This window comes from Drosophila subpulchrella, unplaced genomic scaffold, assembly GCF_014743375.2.
Source record: "Drosophila subpulchrella strain 33 F10 #4 breed RU33 unplaced genomic scaffold, RU_Dsub_v1.1 Primary Assembly Seq62, whole genome shotgun sequence".
In the NCBI taxonomy this organism is placed as follows: Eukaryota; Metazoa; Arthropoda; class Insecta; order Diptera; family Drosophilidae; genus Drosophila; species Drosophila subpulchrella.
Genome location: NW_023665698.1, coordinates 690,795 through 712,012, shown reverse-complemented (window position 1 = coordinate 712,012; position 21,218 = coordinate 690,795). Strand labels below are relative to the sequence as shown.

Sequence of the window (21,218 nt, the reverse complement as noted above, 5' to 3'; positions counted from 1 at the left end):
GAAAGCTCTGGGCAACCACCCCACACCTGAATTGTAAATGATGCTTTTTAATTTAATGATTTTATTCCTTCTCTTTTAATGTTACGCGTGTTCTCTCTTCTTTTTAAATTACAAGTGGCCTATTTATCTCGACAATCGAGTTCACCATGTAATCGATATCTGTTATCTTATCGATCCTTAATATAAAGTTACATTATAGAAAGTACACACTAAAATACAATGAATAACATTATGTTCACACTTAATACTATTTACTATATATTCACATATGTTTACAATGTTCACACTTAATACTATTTAGTACATATTCACATATGTTTACAATGTTCACACTTAATACTATTTAGTATATATTCACACATGTTTACAATTTGGAAATGATTCGAAGCCTCTTGCTAAGTATAAATTGGTACACTAGGCTTCGGAATCGACATGCCAAGTTGCAACTTCCTGGCTTTAATAGTTTCCGAGATCTTAGCGTTCATATGGACCGACAGGCAGCCGGACGGACGATCATGGCAAGTAACGGGTATATCAATAGAGCACTGTTGTACAAATAATAATTTAAAAAAATGTTTTAAAAATTAAATGTTATTTTTTTAATGTTTTAATATGTTTTAAAAACAGTAAGTCGGAAATAATACGAAGACTCTTGGTAAGTACACATTGGTACACTAGGCGACCCCAAACTGCCCCAAAATTCCATTCGTTTTTTCAATTTTTTCTTTTGTCATTTCTTTGTTATATATTTTGACAAAGTGTTTTATTATTTTTTTTTAAATTAAGCCTCCTTTATTAAAAACCAATTATAAAACCAATCGCTACCGCTGCAAACAACACAAAAACTAAGCTGGTTAATTTCAAATAAGCGAAAATACGCTAAAACCCAAAGAAATTTAGGTTTCAACACACAAAATCGGTGTAATGACTTAAGCTAGCACATAATTATTTTATCTTATAATAATAAATAAGTGCCACGCTAATAAAAGCTCAACGACCTACGAACAAAATAAAGACCGACTAATTTCCACGAGCCAAACAGACGGTTACTTTTCGTATGTCTCATCGCGTGATAGCGAAGTTCAAAAAACGACCCAACTGTCGGTCGATAGCCAAAGAGTACGATCTTGCTCACCATGCTTACTTACGGCTACCCCTACTCCTACGGCGTGGAGTCAACAATGCAAAACCCCCCCACCATCAGTTTCGACCCCTGGCGCACCAACAACATGCAACGGTAAAACTTCTGCATCCGCTCTAAATTTGTCAGCAACAACTACAGCTACGGCAAAAAAACCAACAACAACCACAGCTACGACTATTATTTCGGAATCGACTGCAACCGCAGCTCTAAATACAACGGCAAAAAAGCCACGACAACAAATCAAAACCAAATCAAAATTCAGCAAGCGGGTTCGGCCATACAGACCGGACTAGAACGGTACATCCATATCAAGCGTAAGCTTAGCCCGCAGAATACCGCGGTAGGTAACAAGTCAAAAATAAACCGTGTCCAAGTAGAAGATATATTACCTGGGAGATCCGACAGCAATAGATTTGCGCTTCTAGCAGAAAATGAACCAGAACGGGCTCAGGGGACCCAACCGAAAACTAAGCCCCCACCAATTTACATTAGGGAGAAAATTTCGAACGCCTTGGTCAACAAAATTGTTGCGCTAACCGGGGACGGAAACTTTCATGTTGTTCCGGTCAGGAAGGGGATATCCATGAAACCAAGCTTCAGACCAAATCTGAAGAACATTTCCGAGCAGTATCCAAATACCTGAACGAAGCTAGGAAAAGCTACTACACGTACCAACTAAAAAGCAGCAAGGGCCTGCAAGTGGTACTAAAAGCCCGAGCCCGACATAACCGCCAAGGAAGTTATCGATGCTCTCAAGGAAAAAGGGTTTTCCGCAAGGAACGTCAGTAACATTATAAACAGGAAAAAAAGAGCCGCAACCACTCTTCAGGGTCGAGCTGGAGCCAGACAGCAGTCTTGAAGAAAAATGAAGTGCATCCCATTTATAACCTGCAATACTTATTGCACCGAAGAATTAACGTGGAAGAGCCACATAAAAGGAACGGCCCAGTGCAATGCACAAATTGTCAGGAGTATGGACACACCAGGGCATACTGTTCACTTCGAACAGTCTGCGTAGCTTGTGGAGACTTCCACAATCCGGCTAACTGCCCTGCCAACAAAGAAGACCCCAAAAAGAAAAAATGCGTTAACTGCCAAGGTAACATCAAGGCAAACTACAGGGGCTGTCCGATCTACAAGGAGATGAAGGACCGCATGCGAAAAGTGATAGCAACGCGTCATCAGAATACCCAAAATGCGTACACTTACTCGCGTACTACGCCGGAAGTATTTTTCGGCACGGCTGCAAGGTCCTCATTTGGTCAACTAAATACCCAGAAGGGCTTCTCTCGATCGGGGACGGAAAACCCACTCCTGTCTAATCTAGGAAATGCTCGGCAGATCCAAGTACAGTCGCAAAGCACTCTGGAAACTATGATGGTCACCATGCAACAAAGTATGATGGAATTCATGTCATTCATGAAAACGACCATGCAAACACTGGTTCAAAACCAGAACATGGTGTTACAGCTACTTGCAGCTAAGCAGTCCAAATAATCAGATGGCAAATCTACGAATAACAATGTGGAACGCCTATGGCATTTCACGGCAAAACCTTGAAGTAACACAGTTCCTGAATGAAAATCATATCGACATTATGCTACTGGTAGAGACGCACCTCACAAACAAATACAACTTCCAAATAAGAGGCTACACATTCTACCGCACAGACGATCCAGATGGTAAAGCCCACGGCGGAACCGGCATCCTAATCAGGGAACGCATCAAGCACCACTTTCACCAAAGGTTTTCAACTAATTACTTGCAAGCCACGTCTATCAAAGTGCAGTCAGGCAACGGAAACCTCACCATAGCCGCTGTCTACTGCCCGCCTTGATTTACAATTCCTGAAGGACAATTCATGGACTTCTATAACTTGCTTGGAGATCGCTTTATAGCTGCCAAACACACGCACTGGGGATCACGCCTTGTGACTCCCAAAGGAAGGCAATTATACAATGCAATCATAAAACCGAACAACAAATTAGACTATGTTTCCCCTGGCAGCCCCAGGAAAGTTCCAGACCTAATAGACTTTGCGGTGACAAAAAACATTCCCCGCAATATAATAAGCGCCAAGGCGCTTTCGGACCTGTCGTCAGACCATGCTAATAACTCTTTTTCAAAGCACAAAAACTGCAGATCACCCCCTCAGCCTGACGTCGCACAGAACCAACTGGTTAAAATATAAAAAGTATGTAAGCTCACACATCAAATTAACCCCTCACTTCAACATCGAAGCGGACATCGACTGCTCTACCGATGCTCTTGAAGAAGTATTCGTGGAGGCAGCCACTATCTTAACACCACAAGGCAGGGACGTGCAAACCAACCACTTCAAAACTAATCTGCAAATTGAACTGCTAGTCCTAGAAAAGAGGCGCCTGCGACGTGCCTGGCCAACCAACAGATCGCCATCATCAAAACAACGTCTTAAGGAAGCCACTCGCACTCTAAATTGAGCTCTAAAGAAAGAAACAGAAAATGCACAGCTGCAGTACATTAAAAAACTTTCGCCTACCAGTACAAAACATCCTCAGTAGAGGGCTCACCCAAATCTAAGCTCTTCAATCGAAACGACGAAGATAGAGCCGAAACGTTTGCTTTTCATCTCAGGAACGTCTTCCAGCCGAACCCTGCCACTGGTTCATTTGTCCTACCACAAATCGATTCTGAATCTATTTCCCTACCACCATTGTTTCAGCCAAAGGAGATCGTGAAAGAAAAAACTGAAAACGAGAAGGCCCCCGGCGGTGACCAAATAACCCCAAAAATGTTAATTGAACTTCCAAACTCTGCCATTGAGGTTATTTGTAAGCTCTTCAATGGGATCATAACTCTCGGCTACTATCCGAAAAAAGGAAAAATTCTATTATCATTATGAAACCGAAGTCCGGAAAAGACCACACAATTCCGTCATCCTACAGAACAATTAGTTTATTATCGTGTCTGTCTAAGTTGTTCGAAAAATGCCTTCTAATTCGCATAATACCATATCTAGGAGCACACAATGTTATCCCTGCTCATCAATTTGTCTTTCATCAAAACCAAGGATCAATCGAACAAGTTAACAGAATAACAACAGAAATACGCACAGCCTTTGAGCATCGGGAATACAATATTCCTCGATGTATCTCAAGCCTTCGATCGAGTATGACTAGATGGCCTCATGCACAAAATCAAAACACACTTGCCTGATTACACTCACAAGCTTCTTGAGTCGTATTTATACAACAGAACCTTCGCAGTAAGGTGCAACACAACAACATCCGACGACTACATTATCAAAGCTGGAGTCCCGCAAGGAAGCGCGCTACGGCCTACTCTGTTCCTCCTATACACAGCGGATATCCACCTTGACAGACGACTTACCTGGAAAAGACACATCGAACGCAAGAAAGTACATCTAAAACTAAAAGACAGCAGCTGCCACTGGATTCTTAACGCTCGTTCGCCCCTGCGTCTGAACTACAAGGTTTTGCTCTAGAACTCCACTCTCAAGCCCATCTGGACCTATGGCTCCCAGCTGTAAGGGAACGCCAGCAGCAGCAACATAGACATTATACAACGTTCAATCGAAAATCCTGCGAACTGTCACTGCGGCACCATGGTATATTCGCAACCAAAACATCCACAGGGACCTAGGCACTCATACCGTAAAAGATGAAATAGACAAACAAAAAGCGTCCTACAACGAAAAACTCTCTGTGCACCCCAATCGCCTCGAAAGAGGCTTGACTTGGGTTTCCAGCCGATCCCGTCTACAACGCAACGATCTGCCAAGCCAGCAATAACTTTCGGGCCCCTTTAGCACAACATCAGTCATATGACTGTGAGTTAGATTCTTCCGATTTTGATAAAATTTAATTCGAAATTCAAAACTAATAAAAAAATGTTATTTCCAAGTAATGGAGGTAATATGTTAAAAAACACCGAAGCTATAATTTGTATCATATTATTTTCCCATAATTTTTCCGATCGTTCCTATGGCAGCTATATGGTATAGTCGTCAAATTTTGATAAAATTTTTTTTTCCGATTATTCATATGGGAGCTATAAGATATAGTTGTCTGATCCGGCTGGTTCCGACTTATATACTACCTGCAAAATAAAAAAGACTTTTGTGAAAGTTTCAGCCCTATAGCTTTAAAACTGAGAGACTAGCTTGCGTAGAAACGGACGGACAGACGGACATGGCTAGATCGACTCGTGATGTTGATCAAGAATATATATACTTTATGGGGTCGGAAAAGTCACCATCACTGCGTTGCAAACTTCTGACTGAAATCATTATACCCTCTGCAAGAGTATAAAAACACGAAAACGAAAATTATTTTAAGATGGGTGCTAAGTACAAATTGGTACACTAATCGACCCCAAACTGTCCCAGAATTACACTTGATTTGCTTCTAATTTTTTCTCTTGCCATTGGGACGTCATGGCCTCCACATTTTGCTGTCTCGGTCTCTGGCAAATGGAAATAGCCAATCCGTTGAGTATGACCCCATACTACAAAAATACCACATGTACTATTAGAAGGGTATTTCTTTGTTTAACCATTTTACAATACTGGCAATGGTTGCCTTATATTTAATTGCATGTATATAACGAAAAATTTAAAAGGCGTTTAGTTGAACATTGAATTCAAAACTAGTTTCAAATTACAAGCCAGTTTTATTATTCTGAAATTGAAATTGCATTCCTATGCCTAAACAATTATAAATTATTTTTATAAATAGATTCACGGCATTCCTTCCCATCTTCCCTACATCTATACTTAGTAATAAAAGAAGTCCCTAAAAAACGGCAAGTAGCACCTGCAGCAAAAATGGCTTGACATAAAAGTATAAAAAAAAAACAGAAATTCGAATATAATTAGAAGACTTTTTATACTTAAATTGGTACAATAGGCGACCCCAAACTGCCACAATATTCTACAACTTTTTTTATTTTTTCATTTGCTATTTCTCTGTTATTAATTTTGCCAAAGTGGTTATATGTAATATTTCTTATATTATATTATTATTTTAAAATAGTATTTCTTTGTTTAACCATTTTACAATACTGGTAATGGTTGGATTTTATTTAAATGCAAACGATTTTTTTCAGACCTGAAGACGATTTCCTTGTTACTTTAGAGGCATAAGCTCCATTAATGTAAGGTCCATGGTCCTCTCGTAGACTTTTTTCCTGAAATACTTTAAATACTCTTCATGCCAAAAAAATCGAAGTCGGACCATCCATAAAAAAGTTATAAGCAAATACAGCAAATTTTTCCTTTGCCACCTTCTTGATACGATAACCTTTCTAGTGAGTCCAATACTGCGTACTTATTAGACAACTTGTTTCAATCCACTTACTCGTCTATTAGCTATGATCCTACCTTATTCCTCACTATAATCATAACCCATTTCTTACTTAAACTATATTGTAATTCGCCTAATTAGCGGGGACGATGTTTTTAAGAATCTTTAAACAGTAATATGTCTTTCGCCTCAGTTACGTATTTTGTACCAAGCTGTTTTGCTTGTGCTAACCCGATGTAAACACCTCTGGGTCTCACCGCAGGACAAGGGGATATCTTTATCCTTGAGGACCTGTCGCCGGCACGGGTACCCTTTAATGACAAAGCGATGATCGCATCGCGATAACGTAACGAAAGTTAATAGTACTAGAGCACTACACAGGCGGTGAGCTGACAAAGGTTAGCTGCTAGTTGAGATAGTGTAGTGTTACGAGCCCCTGGAGAGAAATGAGTTGCATTCTAAAAGAGGTCAGTGAATTTTGATTATATAAAAAGTTTGCATAGTATGCTTGTGGTATTGCTCCCAATATGACTACTAATTGATTTCTTAAGCTCTGGTCATGATTAGTAACAATGCTTACGAACAGATGCTTTGTGTGAATTATTCTTAAAACTTTTCCCGATACCATTTCTCTGTTCTTATTCTTCTGAGATTTGAAAGGTATCTTTTATCGATCCACTTTATGAAAAGGGGATCAAATCTGACATTAGTAACTAGCGCGGTATTGCAGAAACATGTGCGATCCCTACGTTTTTGAACAGTATATTATTGCTCAATAATGTCCCCAGCTTAGCATGGCTTCTTGAAACGTATGCAATACTTTTAAGATTTACTTCAGTAATTAAAAGCAGGTTTAAAGTTAATACTCAATCTGATATTATTATTATTGACTGGTGTTCCCCAAGGGAGCCTCCCGTGACCTCTTCTGTTTAACAAATTAATAAATGACTTTCCTAAGGTAGGTTTGTCTTCTCACTTTAAGGCGTATGCTGATGATGTGAACATTTTATGTATTCCCGAAGCTTCGAATTCACGCTAATAAGAATCGTCGGACCTGCCATGGTGTTCAAAAATTGTTTCCATTTTTTTATTCGTCAAAGCTTTAAAATAGGGATAGATAGCGCCTTACCAAAAAAAAGGTTGCAATCTGAAATTTGCTTTTATGCATATTGCACTAAACAAACACATTAATCAACGGGAACCAAATTTTTTTTTAAAAAGTATCACTGTGGACGGCAGTCCACGTAGTGACGAATCGCACCAGTGTGGGAATGTATAGCTACAGAATTGAAAATCTGATGTGATGGTCCGATCATAACGACTGATGCAATCGAAAGGTATTGCAAGAGTTAAATGGATTGCATACCTAAACTTTAAAAATTGCAATTGGTTTAAAGAAAAAGAGGTAAAAGTGTAAAATTAAGAAAATGTAAGCTGTTGTGGACGGCAGGGATACTAGTTGAGTTCTTACTGAAAATACGCGTCGAACGGCACCTCAATTTTTAAAATCTGATGCTCCTCTCAAAAGCAATTCCAAGAACAAGATGTTGGAGGACTTTTCAAAATTAAAATTTGTTCTCTTTGTCAGTTTGTCAGATCTCAGTTTAAGGGATCTGGAATCATTTAAATGGTGTTAAATAGATCGATATAAAAACCATTAATTTACCAAACGCGCTAGTTTGGCGTTAAAGCAGCTACAAATAGCTAAATTATATACGCCCCTAACTTGTGAACTACTAAAGCTTTAAAAACTGCATTTGCTACAATACAAAGGTATTTCAAAATACTATGCTCGCCCTTCAGTTCTGCAGTAGGGCCGCGGTGACATGGCTCAAGGCAAAAAGCTTTTTTGGCATTTTCGGTAAACATATACGAAAGTAAATTAAAATGGAACATTGTCTTAATATTTCTGTAATAAGTTTATAGTTTTCTAAAATAGGACAGCTCTTTACATACAATGCTCACAAAGGAACAACAGGTAAGGGTATAGAAACTTCAGCTTGCAAAAATTCGCTTCCTTTCTTATTATACCCGTTACTCGTAGAGTAAAAGGGTATACTAGATTCGTCGGAAAGTATGTAACAGGCAGAAGGAAGCGTTTCCGACCCAATAAAGTATATATATTCTTGATCAGGATCACTAGCCGAGTCGATCTAGCCATGTCCGTCTGTCCGTCTGTCCGTCTGTCCGTCTGTCCGTCTGTCCGTCTGTCCGTATGAACGCTGAGATCTCGGAAACTATAAGAGCTACAATACTGGGATTTGGCATGCAGATTCCTGAGATTCCTGCGCAGCGCAAGTTTATTTCAAAAGAGTGCCACGCCCACTCTAACGCCCACAAACCGCCCAAAACTGTGGATCCTACAGTTTTGATTCTAGAACAAAAATTTTAACTGAAATGTATTGTTCTTATCAATACCTACCGATTGACCCAAAAAAAGTTTGCCACGCCCACTATAACGCCCACAAACCGCTCACAAACTTCAAAAAATCGTAAATATGAACGCGGATATCTCGGAAAATATCAAAGATAGAGAAACGGGATTTCAGATTTAGATTCCGTAGGCTTGAGCGCAGCGCAAGTTTGTTACGCGAATATGCCACGCCCACTCTAACGCCCACAAACCGCCCAAGCCTGTGGCGCCCACAATTTTCGTGCTAGATAAAAAATTTAAACTGAAATGTATTGGTCTCGTCAATACCTATCGATTGATTTAAAAAAAACTTTGCCACGCCCACTCTAACGCCCACAACGCTTAAATCTGTCTACCGCCGGTAGGTGGCGCATTTGCTGCTTGCATATCTCCATTTTCCTTTGGTCCCTTTAGCTGAGTAACGGGTATCTGATAGTCGAGGTACTCGACTATAGCGTTCTTCCTTGTTTTTATATTGTAAATTCTAGCCGAAAGTTAACAATTTTGGGTACAGGGAGGAATTGGCCATAGTTGCTGGGACTTTTGGCCGGAATAAATTGATATTTACAGGCTTACTTAAGGAGTAGTATTTACATGTTAATGGGAAGAGATAGAGATTGACAATTTAAATTAGTTGAAGCAGATCAGCTGGTTTTTAAAAGTTAAGGACTTACTGGAGATTTTTAATTTGAGTTACAAGGTCTGTGGGTTTGAAGTGCGGTGCAGTCGTTGACGATGTATGAGATCGATATGGCGTCTGTGGTGCAGAATCGGCATTGGCTGAGAGAATCGGTACTAGCAGGTCAATCTTGTGTGTCCAAGGCGAAGACAAATGATTTTAGTTAATTTTTATACCCGTTACTCGTAGAGTAAAAGGGTATACTAGATTCGTCGGAAAGTATGTAACAGGCAGAAGGAAGCGTTTCCGACCCCAAAAAGTATATATATTCTTGATCAGGATCACTAGCCGAGTCGATCTAGCCATGTCCGTCTGTCCGTCTGTCCGTCTGTCCGGATGAACGCTGAGATCTCGGAAACTATGAGAGCTAGGCTATTGAGATTTGGCGAGCAGATTCCTGAGCTTCTTACGCAGCGCAAGTTTGTTTCAGTAGAGTGCCACGCCCACTCTAACGCCCACAAACCGCCCAAAACTGTGGCTCCTACAGTTTTGATGTTAGATAGAAAATTTTAACTGAAATGTATTAGTCTTGTCCATACCTATCGATTGACCCAAAAAAATTTTTTCTACGCCCACTCTAACGCCCACAAACCTCCCAAGAAAAAAAGCTATGACGTCAGAGCCAGACAGTGCGAAATGTTTTTACGCGTGTATGTGTGTGTATGTAAATAGTTGCCGGCCGAACTTAGCGGCAAAGAGAAAAGCACTGCCGGCGCTCAGAAAGAGCAAAGTGCGCGGCTAACTTATTCTATTGAACAATGAATTTGTCACGCCTACCCTAACGCACGCAACGCTTAAATCTGTCTTCCGCCGGTAGGTGGCGCATTTAAATCTCGCTTTGCTGCTTGCATATCTCCATTTCCCTTTGGTCGCTTAAGCTGAGTAACGGGTATCTGATAGTCGAGGTACTCGACTATAGCGTTCTCCCTTGTTTTCTTTGAAAGCTGCAATCTTGGGTTTTTTTGGCGTGGTTTTTGATGTTTATCTTATCTGGGTTTATGGCTAGGTACCAAGGGGGTTCTTTTTGATAAAGACTTGTATTATTTCCGAGATGGTTGGTTATTATGCAAGTTAACACCGGCCAAACGCCCCCTTCCCTTCACCCCCTCTCGACCACGATACCGGACACCGCATCTCTCTCATCACCCCTCTCGGCCACCCGCAAACTAGGGCCCATTGCCCTCACCCCTCTCGGCCACCCAGCAACACCAAAACATTCGAGTGGCTACAATTTCAAGTGGCTACAATAATGCAGCCGCTAAGTTATGGTACCAGCAGCGATGGAGCAGCAGCGATGCAGCAGCAGAGACAACGTCAGCGACGCAGCGACAGCGACGTCAGAACGACAGCGACGCAGCGGCGGCGGCGTCAGAGCGCCAGCACAGCGACAGAACGTCAGCGGGAGAAGTGCAACGGCAGCAGCGCGACAATGCAAGAGCGCTGACCGCCCGCTAGCTGCCTCAGCTATAGCCGCCGCTACCCCTACCCATCGCTGCGCCCTAACGGAAATGCAGCGTTAGCATATGGGACTAAGCAACACATTGGGCAAAATACCCAAAACCGCTGCCATCGGCATCGGGTTTCCGGAGCCGCTCTGCCAACGTTATGCTGACGGGCGGTACCGTCCAAGCCAACCAGCGACTCGAGGAATGATTTTAGATTTACTTGAATTTGTACCCCTGACCAGCCAAGACATACCAACCTAAGTAATAAAACCAATTGTAACGTTTAAAAACGTTTACTGTTTTATTTTAAAGTAAAATCGTAAAATCAAATATAAAGGCTTAGAAGGAAGTCAAGACGAAGAAATCAACCCAAGGGAAGGAACCGCAATGAGACAGATCTTAACTAGGTAATATCGGGGAAAATCCTCCCCCCTCTGGCTATGTCTGGCCATAACTTGCATTTATTGATATCCGCGCGGTTTCTTGTTTTGACTGATTTTACACATTTCCTTCTAGGGCAAAACTAATTTCATATTACAAACTAATTTTGTTATTCTCAAGTTGAAATCGTATTCCTATGTTTAAACAAATATAAATGTCTTAACAAATATATTTACGGCCTTCCCTCTCACCTTCCCTTCATCTATACCAAGTAATATAAAAGTTGCTAGAAACAGCGAGTATATACTGCAGCAAAAACGGCTTGATATAAAAATATAAAAACAGGAAAGGAAGTTAGCTTCGGCAGGTGAAGTTTGTATACCCATGCAGTTATAAATATTACATTTAATTGGAAGTTCTGAAAAATACAAAGAATTATATTCCCAATAGTATAAGATATTATGTCAAAAAACACCGAAGCTATAATTTGTTTCATATTATTTTTCCACCAATTTTCCGATCGTTCCCATGGCAGCTATATTATCTAGTTGTCCTGTTTTGATAAGATTAAGTTCGAAATTCAGAACTTACTAAAAAATGTTATTTCCAAGCGTAGGAGGCTATATGTTAAAAAACACCGAAGCTATAATTTGTTTCATATTATTTTCCCACCAATTTTCCGATCGTTCCTATTGCAGCTATATGGTATAGTCGTCAAATTTTGATAAAATTTTGTTTGCCTATAATTCATATGGGAGCTATAAGATATAGTTGTCTGATCCGGCTGGTTCCGACTTATATACTACCTGCAAAATAAAAAAGACTTTTGGGAAAGTTTCAGCCCGATAGCTTTAAAACTGAGAGACTAGCTTGCGTAGAAACGGACATGGCTATATCGACTCGTGATGCTGATCAAGAATATATATACTTTATGGGGTCGGAAAAGTCTCCATCACTGCGTTGCAAACTTCTGACTGAAATCATTATACCCTCTGCAAGAGTATAAAAACACGAAAACGAAAATTATTTTAAGATGGGTGCTAAGTACAAATTGGTACACTAAGCGACCCCAAACTGTCCCAGAATTACACTTGATTTTCTTTTGCCATTGGGACGTCACGGCCTCCACATTTTGCTGCATCGGTCTCTGGCAAATGGAACTAGCCAATCCGTTAATCCATACTACCAAAATACTACATGTACTATTAGAAGGGTATTTCTTTGTTTAACCATTTTACAATACTGGTAATGGATGCCTTATATTTAAATGCATGTATATAACGAAAAATTTAAAAAGGCGTTTAATTGAACATTGAATTCAAAACTAGTTTCAAATTACAAGCCAGTTTTATTATTCTGAAATTGAAATTGCATTCCTATGCCTAAACAATTATAAATGATTTAATAAATAGATTCACGGCATTCCCTCCCATCTTCCCTACATCTATACTAAGTAATAAAAGAAGTCCCTTAAAAACGGCAAGTAGCAGCTGCAGCAAAAATGGCTTGACATAAAATTATAAAAAAAAAACAGAAATTCGAATATAATTAGAAGACTCTTTATACTTAAATTGGTACAATAGGCGACCCCAAACTGCCATAAAATTCTACAACTTTTTTTATTTTTTCATTTGCTATTGCTCTGTTATTAATTTTGCCAAAGTGGTTATATGTAATATTTCTTATATTATATTATTATTTTAAAATAGTATTTCTTTGTTTAACCATTTTACAATACTGGTAATGGTTGGATTTTATTTAAGTGCAAACGATTTTTTTCAGACCTGAAGACGCCTTCCTTGTTACTTTAGAGGCATAAGCTCCATTAATGTAAGGTCCATGGTCCTCTCGTAGACTTTTTTCCTGAAATACTCTAAATACTCTTCATGCCAAAAAAATCGAAGTCGGACCATCCATCAAAAAGTTATAAGCAAATACAGCAAATTTTTCCTTTGCCACCTTCTTGATACGATAACCTTTCTAGTGAGTCCAATACTGCGTACTTATTAGCCAACTTGTTTCCATAATTAACGACTATGAGGTCATTCGGGAGAAACACCTATATAGATCAGTCCTTATCCAAATTAGGCAAAAAATTAGGGGCAACGCCGACATGGCGCTCAATGCCTACAATGTACGGGATGACGACTGGACTGAAATCAAACGAGTATTGGCACTACACTTGGCCGATAAAAGAGATGTCGGTACGCTAGAGTACGAGCTAACACAAATGACCCAGGGAAACCAAAAGGTGGAAGATTTTTACCTTAGAATTAATAATCACGTCTCGCTAATAATGAATAAAATTAAAAGCACGAATTACTCTTCGGAGATAACGAACGCTTTCCTTGCCGGACAAAGGGACAAGGCTCTTAATGCCTTTATTATGCCTTACTCGTCTATTAGCTATGATCCTACCTTATTCCTCACTATAATCATAACCCATTTCTTACTTAAACTATATTGTAATTCGCCTAATTAGCGGGGACGATGTTTTTAAGAATCTTTAAGCAGTAATATGTCTTTCGCCTCAGTTACGTATTTTGTACCAAGCTGTTTTGCTTGTGCCAACCCGATGTAAACCCCTCTGGGTCTCACCGCAGGACAAGGGGATATCTTTATCCTTGAGGACCTGTCGCAGGCACGGGTACCCTTTAATGACAAAGCGATGATCGCATCGCGATAACGTTACGAAAGTTCCTACTACTAGAGCACTACACAGACGGTGAGCTGACGAAGGTTAGCTGCTAGTTGTGATAGTGTAGTGTTACGAGCCCCTGGAGGTAGGAAGTAGAACCGCGGATTTATGAATGAGAAATGAGTTGCATTCTAAAAGAGGTCAGTGAATTTTGATTATATAAAAAGTTTGCATAGTATGCTTGTGGTATTGCTCCCAATATGACTACTAATTGATTTCTTAAGCTCTGGTCATGATTAGTAACAATGGTTACGAACAGATGCTTTGTGTGAATTATTCTTTAAACTTTTCCCGATATCATTTCTCTGTTCTTATTCTTCTGAGATTTGAAAGGTATCTTTTATCGATCCACTTTATGAAAAGGGGATCAAATCTGACATTAGTAACTAGCGCGGTATTGCAGAAACATGTGCGATCCCTACGTTTTTGAACAGTATATTATTGCTCAATAATGTCCCCAGCTTAGCATGGCTTATTGAAACGTATGCAATACTTTTAAGATTTACTTCAGTAATTAAAAGCAGGTGTAAAGTTAATACTCAATCTGATATTATTATTATTGACTGGAGTTCCCCAAGGGAGCCTCCCGTGACCTCTTCTGTTTAAAAAATTAATAAATGACTTGCCTAAGGTAGTTCTTTCTTCTCACTTTAAGGCGTATGCTGATGATGTGAACATTTTATGTATTCCCGAAGCTTCGAATTCACGCTAATAAGAATCGTCGGACCTGCCATGGTGTTCAAAAATTGTTTCCATTTTTTATTCGTCAAAGTTTTAAAATAGGGATAGAAAGCGCCTTACCAAAAGAAAGGTTGCAATCTGAAATTTGCTTCTATGAATATTACACTAAACAAACACATTAATCAACGGGAACCAAATGTTAGACCAAGTTACCTAGTTTTAAAAGTATCACTGTGGACGACAGTCCACGTAGTGACGAATCGCACCAGTGTGGGATGTGATAGTCCGATCATAAAGAGTGATGCAATCGGAAGGTATTGCAAGAGCTAAATGGATTGCATACCTAAACTTTAAAAATTGCAATTGGCTTAAAGAAAAAGCGGTAAAAGTGTGAAATTAAGAAAATGTAAGCTGTTGGGGACGGCAGGGATACTAGTTGAGTTCTTACTGAAAATACGAATATTTTTAGTATTAATATTTTAAAAATTAGGAATTACAAATTATATAGTCGGATATTTTACGCTTTTGAAAGGGTATAGGTGCAGTGGCACGCAGCAACAAAAGAAATCAAATAAAGGGGTGAGAAGAAGACTTGGTGCTTTCTGTTTGAGTGATTGAAAGGGAAGCATCCATTTTAATTGTGCGCAGCAGAGTTACTTTAATAGTTTATTTAAGTTAATATAATAAGGTCAGGTAATTGCTACGTTAAGTTTAAGATGTTGTGCACTGATCTTAGTTTAAAGTACGTAAATTTTGAAGGTATTCAATGGGTTCCGTTAGCCGAAAGTGGATGACAAAATGTTTTGTTGCAAAAAAAATCCCGCAAAGGGTTTATACACAGCTCTGAAAGGTAAATATACAAATTAAAAAGTAAAACGCATGTTTTAATCATATGCCCATACATTTTTTCAGGAGCGTTGGCCAAGGACTCCGAGGACCCGGACACATGTTTAATGCGAACGTCAAAAACAAACTAGCAAAACATAAAATTAGAAATACTAACAATAATTGTCCCTTAATTGAAAATCTGAATAATACGATCTAATTAAAATGAATTAAAATGTAATTAAAAATGTATGTATGTATTTTAAATTCTATATTTTCATAAGTGAAAAATAATGGAAAAATTCTGAATTTTACAAGTGGTTTCACTTGGGATGTGTCACATGCAAGTGATTTCATAAGTGAAAGCTCATTGGAAATATTCTGATTTTCACTAGTGATTTCACGTGGGACGTGTCACCGGCACGTGACAGTCCATACGAAAAATGAGTATAAGGAACAAGTGAAGTCCCGCGGGACTTCGAAAAATTTTCATTTGAATTGTGCAAATGCGGACATCCCATACAATTTTCTGTATGGATTGTCACTTGTTCTTTACTTGTGCAAGAGGACATGTTCCATGGAATTCACAAGGTGATTCACAAGTGAAACTTTTTTTTTGGAACTGAAGGGCGCCTTCTTAACGTAATTGGTCTAAATACGATAGCTTGGCTTGTGGCCAAAAGTTTTTGTTAATCTTTTTTGCTTAGCTTTTTTATTGCTAGAAAGGGCTCTTACGATTTGACATTAAATTTTTATATATGTATAGTAATAAACGTTTTATAAATAGTAATCAGAAGTTTTTATGTTAAATCGTTAGATACTGTTAAAAAAAAGTCACGTTTGAAAGTTATTTGGAAACAAAAATGTTCACTTTTACGAGTTCAGAACACCTAACGCGGCCTGAGAATCTTGTTCACTCAACTACATAAGTACACTTTCTAAAATGTTCTCATTCGGCACGCTGCAATATAAAATGCCTACAAAGGCATATTTTAATGCCTACAAGGCAAGAAGCTATAATATTTGGCTTAAGCGGGCACAATAAAAAAATATTATTATACCCGTTACTCGTAGAGTAAAAGGGTATACTAGATTCGTCGGAAAGTATGTAACAGGCAGAAGGAAGCGTTTCCGACCCCATAAAGTATATATATTCTTGATCAGGATCACTAGCCGAGTCGATCCAGCCATGTCCGTCTGTCCGTCTGTCCGTCTGTCCGTCTGTCTGTCTGTCCGGATGAACGCTGAGATCTCGGAAACTATGAGAGCTAGGCTATTGAGATTTGGCGTGAAGATTCCTGAGCTTCTTACGCAGCGCAAGTTTGTTTCAGCAGAGTGCCACGCCCACTCTTACGCCCACAAACCGCCCAAAACTGTGGCTCCTACAGATTTGATGCTAGATAGAAAATTTTAACTGAAATGTATTAGTCTTGTCAATACCTATCGATTGACCCAAAAATTTTGGTACGCCCACTCTAACGTCAACAAACCTCACAAGAAAAAAAGCTATGACGTCAGAGCCAGACAATGCGAAATGTTTTTACGCGTACATGTGTGTGTATGTAAATAGTTGCCGGCCGAACTTAGCGGCAAAGAAAAAAGCAATGCCGGCGCTCAGAGAGAGCAAAGTGCGCGGCTAACTTATTCTATTGAATAATGAATTTTTCACGCCTTCCCTAACGCCCACAACGCTTAAAACTGTCTTCCGCCGGTAGATGGCGCATTCAAATCTCGCTTTGCTGCTTGCATATCTCCATTTCCCTTTGGTCCCTTAAGCTGAGTAACGAGTATTTGCTAGTCGAGGTACTCGACTATAGCGTTCTCCCTTGTTTTTATCTTTGAATCGCCGCTACCTACCGGCGGTAGACAGATTTAAGCGATGTGGGCGTTAGAGTGGGCGTGGCAAAGTTTTTTTTGGATCAATCGATAGGTATTGATGAGACCAATAAATTTCAGATAAAATTTTTTATCTAGCATGAAAATTGTGGGCGCCACAGGCTTGGGCGGTTTGTGGGCGTTAGAGTGGGCGTGGCATATTCGCGTAAGAAACATACGCTGCGCTCAAGCCTACGGAATCTAAATATGAATTCCCATTTCTTTATGGTTGATATTTTCCGAGATATACGCGTTCATATTTACTATTTTTTGAAGTTTGTGGGCGGTTTGTGGGCGGTTTGTGGTCGTTAAAGTGGGCGTGGCAAACTTTTTTTTTGGTTCAATCGATAGGTATTGATGAGAACAATACATTTCAGTTAAAATTTTCATTTTTTCATCAAAACTGTAGGACCCACAGTTTTGGGCGGTTTGTGGGCGTTAGAGTGAGCGTGGCACTCTGTTGAAACAAACTTAAGGATTTTATAGTTTCAGAGATCACAGCGTTCATACGGACGGACAGACAGACGGACGGAAATAATCCTGGTCAAGAATAGTTATATACTATATACCCAAGAACGCTTCCTACGACATGTAACATACTTTTCGACGCATCTAACCGTAACATACCCATACATTTCTTAAAAACATACAACATGCTAATTTAAAAATGGGGTCCTAAAATAAATGTTTTAATAGGTACCGAAGACACAGGGGAAGTGCTTCTTCCAACAACAACTTTCGATGGATTTGGCTCGTCTTCAAAGACTCATAAGCATAGATCCATGATTCGTCACCTGTAATGTCTTTTGAAACATGGCGATTGTATTTTATCAAAATGTATATTCACCTATTTTACGGCCAGGTGTCAAGGCAATCTTGCATTGTCAATTCACGCACGGCCTAAATGTTCTCTGTCACCATGCCTGCTTTAAGACGACCTTTTTTTGGTTCAATCGATAGGTATTGATGAGAACAATACATTTCAGTTTAAATTTTTATTCTAGCATCAAAACTGTAGGAGCCACCGTTTTGGGCGGTTCGTGGGCGTTAGAGTGGGCGTGGCACTCTGCTGAAACAAACTTAAGGATTTTATAGTTTCCGAGATCACAGCGTTCATACGGACGGACAGACAGACAGACGGAAATTATCATGGTCAAGAATAAATATATACTATATACCCAAGAACGCTTCCTACGACATGTAACATACTTTTCGACGAATCTAACCGTAACATACCCATACATTTCTTAAAAACATACAACATGCTAATTTAAAAATGGGGTCCTAAAATAAATGTTTTAATAGGTACCGAAGACACAGGGGAAGTGCTTCTTCCACCAACAACTTTCGATGGATTTGGATCGTCCTCAAAGACTCATAAGCATAGATCCATGATTCGTCACCTGTAAAGTCTTTTGAAACAGCGCGATTGTATTTTATCAAAATGTGTATGCACCTATTTTACGGCCAGGTGTCAAGGCAATCTTGCATTGTCAATTCACGCACGGCCTAAATGTTCTCTGTCACCATGCCTGCTTTAAGACGACCTATTTTTGGTTCAATCGATAGGTATTGATGAGAACAATACATTTCAGTTTAAATTTTTATTCTAGCATCAAAACTGTAGGAGCCACGTTTTGGGTGGTTTGTGTGCGTTAGAGTGGGCGTGGCACTCTGCTGAAACAAACTTAAGGATTTTATAGTTTCCGAGATCACAGCGTTCATACGGACGGACAGACAGACAGACGGAAATAATCCTGGTCAAGAATAAATATATACTATATACCCAAGAACGCTTCCTACGACATGTAACATACTTTTCGACGAATCTAACCGTAACATACCCATACATTTCTTAAAAACATACAACATGCTAATTTAAAAATGGGGTCCTAAAATAAATGTTTTAATAGGTACCGAAGACACAGGGGAAGTGCTTCTTCCACCAACAACTTTCGATGGATTTGGCTCGTCTTCAAAGACTTATAAGCATACATCCATGATTCGTCACCTGTAATGTCTTTTGAAACATGGCGATTGTATTTTATCAAAATGTATATGCACCTTTTTTACGGCCAGGTGTCAAGGCAATCTTGCATTGTCAATTCACGCACAGCATAAATGTTCTCTGTCACCGTGCCCTCTTTAAGACGACCTTTTTTTGGTTCAATCGATAGGTATTGATACATTTCAATACATTTCAGCTTAAATTTTTATTCTAGCATCAAAACTGTAGGAGCCACCGTTTTGGGCGGTTTGTGGGCGTTAGAGTGGGCGTGGCACTCTGCTGAAACAAACTTGCGCTGCGTAAGAAGCTCAGGAATCTGCACGCCAAATCTCAATAGCCTAGCTCTTATAGTTTCCGAGATCTCAGCGTTCATCCGGACAGACAGACAGACGGACAGACGGACATGGCTAGATCGACTCGGCTAGTGATCCTGATCAAGAATATATATATTTTATGGGGTCGGAAACGCTTCCTTCTGCCTGTTACATACTTTCCGACGAATCTAGTATACCCTTTTACTCTACGAGTAACGGGTATAAAAATGGACATCTATAAGGGTTACACATTTGAAATAGTAGATAAATTTCGTGTCGCACGATGACAGGTTTTTAGGTCAAAGATTTGTGGACTCTCACATAAAGGTCTGGTACAGTGACTTTGGCATATGAGCTTCCCTCGAAGACTAGTGACACAACCGGGGTTATTGGCTTGAGCTGATTCATTAGGAAGCTGCGGAGACTGGATTCGTCCAGCGAGTAGTCCAGATTGGTGATTTGCAAAGTTACCGCGTCGCTGGCCTCCTTCAACTTGGCAAGAGAGTGCTCTTCAATATCTCCACCTTTTCCACCATTTATCTTGCTTGGCGCTAACGCTGTTGTTATTGGACTGGACATGGGCAATACCATTAAGGGCGTATTCAAATTAATTATGCCGTTGATAAAGGTGATGTCGGCCACTGCGCATTTCGTGCCGGGTATAGCAAATGAGCTTTTAGCGAGTGCATTGTCTTGGATTGCAGCGGCTGACAAAAAGGTGGTCTGTTGCAGGGCAGAATAACTTGTTTGCTGATAGAGCGGCACATACGGTTGGCAAGTCTGGTTGGGTGCCGCTGCAGCCTGACGTCGCTGGGGCTGCATATAGCTGCAGAGGAGAGATTGGCCGGACACATTGAATGTATTTGCTGCAGAAGCGCAAGCCCGATTGTAATTGTACGGGGTATAGCGGATGCCGCTGCTTGTGCAGGTATTTTCGTTGGTATGTACATACTGACCCACATCCAGATTGCTGGATAAAGGCAAGGATGTAGAAGTGGGCTCTTGGCCTTCGCCAACGTACTTTCCAGAAAACATTTCAGACTGTGAGCTGCAGTTGGGAATATCAAATGTATAAAATCGCAGTCCGCCTATTTTTCCTGCCCCGGAATGGTTGTTATGGTCTGCGTATAATTCAGCGGACGGCGATCCCTTGGGATATCGTTGATTATGCAAAGGCTGGGCATGTCCCATCTCGTAAAATGCATTTTCGATTTTTTCAGTTCCGTTCCGTGGCCAGCTAGAACGATAAAAAATAAGTACACGAATCAAACATAAACATAACACATTAATGCCTGGAAATGGTATACTTAAATACATGTTTTCATACATATTTTGGGGTATACAAAACAAAGCAAGACGCTGTAGTCGAGTGCCTCTATTATTAGATCCCCGTTACTCAGTTAAAGGTGCCAAGCGACTTTTTAGAAATTGAGAGGTGCCACCTTCGAT

The 21,218-nt window shown here is 39.9% G+C and overlaps 1 protein-coding gene across 1 annotated transcript; it reads right to left on the bottom strand.

Annotated features, from left to right (window-relative positions):
* Positions 1-307: 307 nt before the first annotated feature.
* On the bottom strand, positions 308-21,002 carry LOC119562567. Its single transcript, XM_037875781.1, has 2 exons — positions 20,091-21,002; positions 308-545 (listed from the first exon to the last, which is right to left on the bottom strand). Exons 1-2 carry the CDS (start codon positions 20,958-20,960, stop codon positions 396-398), a joined length of 1,020 nt encoding a protein of 339 aa, XP_037731709.1. The 5' UTR covers positions 20,961-21,002; the 3' UTR covers positions 308-395.
* Positions 21,003-21,218: the final 216 nt, after the last annotated feature.